This window comes from Monosiga brevicollis, genomic scaffold, assembly GCF_000002865.3.
Source record: "Monosiga brevicollis MX1 MONBRscaffold_17 genomic scaffold, whole genome shotgun sequence".
Taxonomy (NCBI): Eukaryota; class Choanoflagellata; order Craspedida; family Salpingoecidae; genus Monosiga; species Monosiga brevicollis.
The window spans coordinates 4926-10197 of NW_001865054.1; the positions used below are offsets into that span (position 1 = coordinate 4926).

Here is a 5272-nt window from a genome sequence, read left to right on the forward strand (position 1 = left end):
GTATCCGGATGTATTACACAGACGTCCGTAAAGAGGGGGAGGGGGGTACGCGCAGAGCGGACGAGGGAACAGTCCTATCGCTCGCGCGCTTGTGTCACCATCAATTGTAAGACTAGGAGACAGGGAGAGGGAGATTGGGAGACTGGGAGACTGATTCGGTTCCTTTGGAGACTCGGGATTGGAAGACTGGAGGGGACTTGACGGCGATGGCGGCAAAGCGCCCACAAAAGGGCAGCCAGAGGAGCGGGATGGGATGATGGGCACGCGAAGCTGGTCATGCCTGTTGCCTGACGGAGGGCTGGATGGACACTGTCACGCTGTCGTTATTGAAACTTGAAGAATGTCCACACCAGTGGAGAGGCGACGACATAGCAGCTTTCCTGCTTCATCCCTTTGTTGTTGTCATCATCCTTACAGCCCCCGAAAAGCTCTCTCTCTCTCAAGCCTCTCTCTCTCTCAAGCTCTCAAGCTCTCTCTCAAGCTCTCTCTCACTCTCTCTCTCTCTCTCTCAAGCTCTCAAGCTCTCTCTCTCTCACACAAGCTCTCAAGCTCTCTCTCTCTCTCTCTCTCTCTCTCTCGCTCTCTCTCTCTCTCGCTCTCTCTCTCTCTCTCTCTCTCTCTCTCTCTCTCTCTCGCTCTCTCTCTCTCTCTCTCTCTCTCTCTCTCTCTCTCGCTCTCTCTCTCTCTCTCTCTCTCTCTCTCTCTCTAAGCTCTCAAGCTCTCTCTCTCTCTCTCTCTCTCTCTCTCTCTCTCTCTCTCTCTCTCTCTCTCTCTCTCTCTCTCTCTCTCTCTCTCTCTCTCTCTCTCTCTCTCTCTCTCTCTCTCTCTCTCTCTCTCTCTCTCTCTCTCTCTCTCTCTCTCTCTCTCTCTCTCTCTCTCTCTCTCTCTCTCTGTCTTGTCATTATTTCTAGTTGTTTGTGTGTGGTGTGTGTGTGTGTGTTGGAGTTTGAGCTGCGGATCCAAGCCGCTTCTCGCTGTGCCGAGGACGACGTCGACGGCGTTGTTGGTGTGTTGGTGTGTTGATGTGAACGACTCGGGTTGGAAGGCCTTTGGACGGGAAGGACAACCCTCGTTAGCGTCGAGTGGCGTGCCGGTGTGCCCGGTTGTGCGCTTGACGTGGACCCGCCACTGTTGCGCCCTTGGGCGGGGTGTCTCGGTCGTGGCGCCGGGTCATTCGTGACCAGGGCGTTGACTGAGGGAGAGGGGTTTGTTTTTCTCCTGGCTGACTGGGTCTGACTCACGGCGCACGCCATATGGCACACGACGCTGGTCCTAAAAGCCAATCGCCCCTTGCCTCGTTTCAACCAGCCTGGCAACCTCAGCTCGCTGCAAGATTTCCGGAGCCATGGTCATGACGTGTCGCACGACATTGAGGCCTGTGGCGCTCTGCCTGCTTTTTCTGCTCTGCCTGGACAAAGCATGGCTCGCGCGTGCCAGTGACAATGTGGTGGAGGGGTACCTCGGCCCCCTAACCAATACTGCCATTGCTGGCGAAAGTGTTGGTCTTGTGGCAAACCAGGACGTTGAGTTTTGCGCCAGCGCCTGCTCTCGACACAGCGCGGTAAGGACCACAAGGCCATGCACAAATGCCGTTGTGCTCGTCTGTGAAGTGCACTCGATGTCTGGGCGAGGTGCAGTGAAACAGGAGAAGAGCTTTCGCTCACACACGTATCCCTGCCCCGCAGTGCCAAGCCTTTGTCATGGATGAGACTTCATGTCATCTCAAAGGCAAATTGCGTCGTGAAGCTGGCGATCTCTACCAGTTTAGCTTGGGATCAACCCTTTATGAACGCATCGGTACATTTCTGCCCTCCTTCATCTCGCACCCTCTGCGCCTCGGCCTACCGCCCTGCTGTGCGTTAGCACGCCCATCTCATCGTGCTTTGCAACCTTGTGGGTGACATGTGTCAGACGAGCCGACACATGCCTCATGTGCCCAGTGCCAGCTCGATGGCACCATTCACTTTGCAGACCGCCTCCTGGCCGATTGTCCATGGACACCCACCATCCCTAGCGACAACGAATGCACCCTTCAAGCAACACGCTACGGCTACGAAGTATGAGCAGATCGACGACTGACGTTGTGCCACCGTGCTTTGCCTCCGTCCCACCCTCGGCTCATGCCTTTGATTGTCCATGCACGAATCTGCGTTGCCCAATTACACACAGGGCAAATGTGGCATGGGTGTGGGCCGTTTGGAAAGTCCTTGGCTTTCGAGCTACCAGCTTGCGCAAACTGCTTGCACCCTCACCGTCGTGTTCAGCTCCACCAGTATGTCCCCGTACCCGGTGTGGTCGTACCCCATTCTTACTTTTCTATGACAGCACTTGCACATTCATGTCACAAAATGAATTCCGCCGCCAGACGACCTCAACTGTACAGAGCTGAGTAAGGCGCTGACAGTGTCCGCCCGCTTCCCAAATGGCACCGTACTGCCCTGGGTGGCGAATGAAGCCCATACGCTCGGCGGCCAGCGCTGCTCAATGGCCGTCCCCTTGGGCCATTACGCAGATCGATTTCAAGTTTGTGCCCGACCTCCCCCAGGCCGGTCCCCGGCTGTGCTTTTATAGCGCTTCGGACTCATCCAAGTTTTTCGCTGCCTCAACACGCACTTAGGCCCTAATAGATGTCGATTTCGCTGACGACCGACTCAGTGAATTTCTACTCCAGCTTGCTGTGTGAGTGCCTACGTGAGCGCCCCTCGAACACGTGTAATGATCTAACTCTGGCTCATGTCCGCTTGTCCCTCCTACGGCAGGTTCTCTTGGTGCGGGGAGCGCCATCTGGTTGCGCAGTGTCCCGCTGATCCCGTGGTGCTGGTAAGTATGACAATGGACTCGCAGTGGCTGTCATGTAATCGTAACCTTGTCCCCGCGCGGCCAAGCCCGCCGCTGCCCATGACATGATCATCTCACACTCGTGTCTTGCTCAAATTGATCTTCATGGGCTCAGACATTACCCACCTGCAGTAGCACGGTGCCAGCACAATTGCCAGTGGTATCAGCCACGCACGTTGAGCAGGCACTGGGATCATGCAGTGCCATTGATAACACTGTGTGCTCCTCCTCCATTCTCAACGACAGCGAGTTGCGCCAGGGCAATTATTCTGTCCGCATCGTGTGCTCGGACCAATTTGCTGTGGCGGCCTGTACGTATGACGTCTTCGTGCAGAACCCGGCGACCCCGTGCCCTTTGACAAGCACATCTACCACCACTGTGGCCGCCACCACCGTCACAGCCACTCCCGAAGCCTCAAGCACCGCCCAGTTCCCGCCTTCGCCTCCTTCAACGGACGCACCGGCCCGCACCTGCGATCAGTGTACCAGTCGGGAGTACTGTTACCAAGACCGTTGCCACCCTGTCTGCCCCATCGGCACTTCACACGATGACACGACACGCACGTGTCGCCCCGATCCACTGCCGCCCCGCAACGTTCTGGCCCGTCGCATCACAGATACGTCCTTTGAAGTGCTTTTCGACCCTCCCAGACCTAAAGGCGCCATTGTTGGCTATACCGTGGTCTACACAGCCTACGCCTCAACTGGGACTTCACATTCGGAGCTCTTGGATTACTCTGTGCGACCCATCCCCACTGATTTCAGCGAGGCCGGGTCATTTCGCACTTATCGGGCTGTGGTCTCTCCACGCATTACGGCAACGGCCTGGTACGTGTACGTCCAAAGCTATGACGGCCACAAGTTTAGTGGACAATCCTCGCCGGGAAGCTTGGTGTTTATGAGTGGGTATAATCCTACCACTCGAGCGCCAGGCCCGGGCCCGGCCCCGTCCAGTCCGGGTCACCACACCCATGATGATGATGATGATGATGATGGCAATGGCTGGCCTGGCTCAAGCGTAACTTCATCGCCCACCCCTTCGAATCAGCGATCGCGCGCCTTTGCCATCGCCGGCGGTGTCATGGCCGGTTTAGTGAGCATGATCATCATGCTCGCTTGCCTCGTGCGCAATCGAGGCCGCATGATGGCACTGCCCTTGCGCAGCCTCAACGTCGAGCGCGCTCTTCTTGGGGCTGCCAACGTGTTGCCACAGCGGAGTGAGACTCGCACCCTCATCAGCATGGCTGAGAGTGACACGGAAAGCGAGGAAGGCGAGGGCTGGTCACCGGAAGCGCTCAATCTCTTGGTGCAGCGCATGGATAAGCAAACAACTGTGCTCATTGGACAGGGTTTGCAGCAACGCGAGGATGATGATGATGATGAAGCTGACAATGGGGGCGAAAATGAGACTGCGGCGACCGCCGGTCCGGCAAACCCCGGCGAGGCGGCGTTGACCGCGACCCTGCAAAGTGCCTCTGCAGGAACGGACACAGAAGCAAGGGTAGCAAGCCCACCTCACTCCAACGAGGGACTTGAACAGCCCCCAAGCTTGGCTGCAACGGAGGGGGTTGAACCAGCCCCCGTGCGCCACACCCATCCACCTCTACATGCCCGCCCAGCATGGTCGGCACACGCATCGGAAGCCGCCGCAGACGACTCGGCTGCTGCAACAGCCCTCACTGCTGACGCAAGTGCCCACCCAGTCAACTTTGACTTGTTTGAGGAGGACGAATAGTGGGCCCAGTTTTATGGTTATAAAGTGATTTGTCATTTTTGCGTGTTCCATCTGCCACATCTGGTGGTTATGATTGAGCAGGCCATGTACTATATTATTATACGCTTCTCCAAATCAAAATTTAGGCAGTCATGTGCGCGCGCCCATGCCCAATGGCCATTCGCTGATCAAACAAATTACTCTCCAAAATCAATTAGGTTGCAAAGAAGAGGTGGGCAAGGTATGACGAAGAATGGTCCCAACAACCTTTGCGTCAAACGGCGCAGCAAGCATTGTAAAACCAAGCTCGCCAGGGCTGCAGAATGAGCTGCTGCGGGGCATTTAGGACAGGAGTGGAGCTGCCGATTACTCGGCAACGGTCGACAAGCGAGGACCGGGTTCGGGGAAGGAGAAGCTGCAACGCAGGGCCAGAAAAAAATGGTAATCTTAGGTTCTCAAGCACAAGGCGAGTTGGCAACACCACAGGAGTTTTGGGGTATAGCAAAGTCATACCGCACGACGATGATAGTAATGTCATCCTCACTTCCGCAGAGACGGGCTTCGTCAATGAGTTTCTTGGCAATAGCAGAGTGGTCAAGGTGTTGCTAAATTGTGAATACACATGAGTGTGCGACATTGGTGGAAGAGGAGATCACGACACAACCAGTGAGGCATGTCGGCGGGGGGGGGGGGGGGGCCTTGGCATTCCCAAATTTTAAC

At 56.2% G+C, this 5272-nt stretch overlaps 2 protein-coding genes across 2 annotated transcripts in view; one reads left to right on the plus strand and one right to left on the minus strand.

The window, feature by feature from the left end:
- Positions 1-302: 302 nt before the first annotated feature.
- Positions 303-4573, plus strand: MONBRDRAFT_27014 (uncharacterized protein; the record flags this gene model as incomplete). The annotated part of the gene is given in 6 exon segments (XM_001747414.1): positions 303-892; positions 912-1006; positions 1323-1561; positions 1912-2057; positions 2760-2820; positions 2954-4573. 6 exon segments carry the CDS (start codon positions 303-305, stop codon positions 4571-4573), a joined length of 2751 nt encoding a protein of 916 aa, XP_001747466.1.
- Positions 4574-5007: 434 nt separating this feature from the next.
- The window catches only part of MONBRDRAFT_9730 (uncharacterized protein), a gene marked incomplete at both ends in the record, with an annotated part of 1256 nt that continues 991 nt past the window's right edge, over positions 5008-5272 (minus strand). The window contains one exon of the mRNA XM_001747494.1: positions 5008-5157. Within this exon, the coding sequence (XP_001747546.1) occupies positions 5008-5157 (150 nt within the window). The remainder of the gene's footprint in view (positions 5158-5272) is intronic.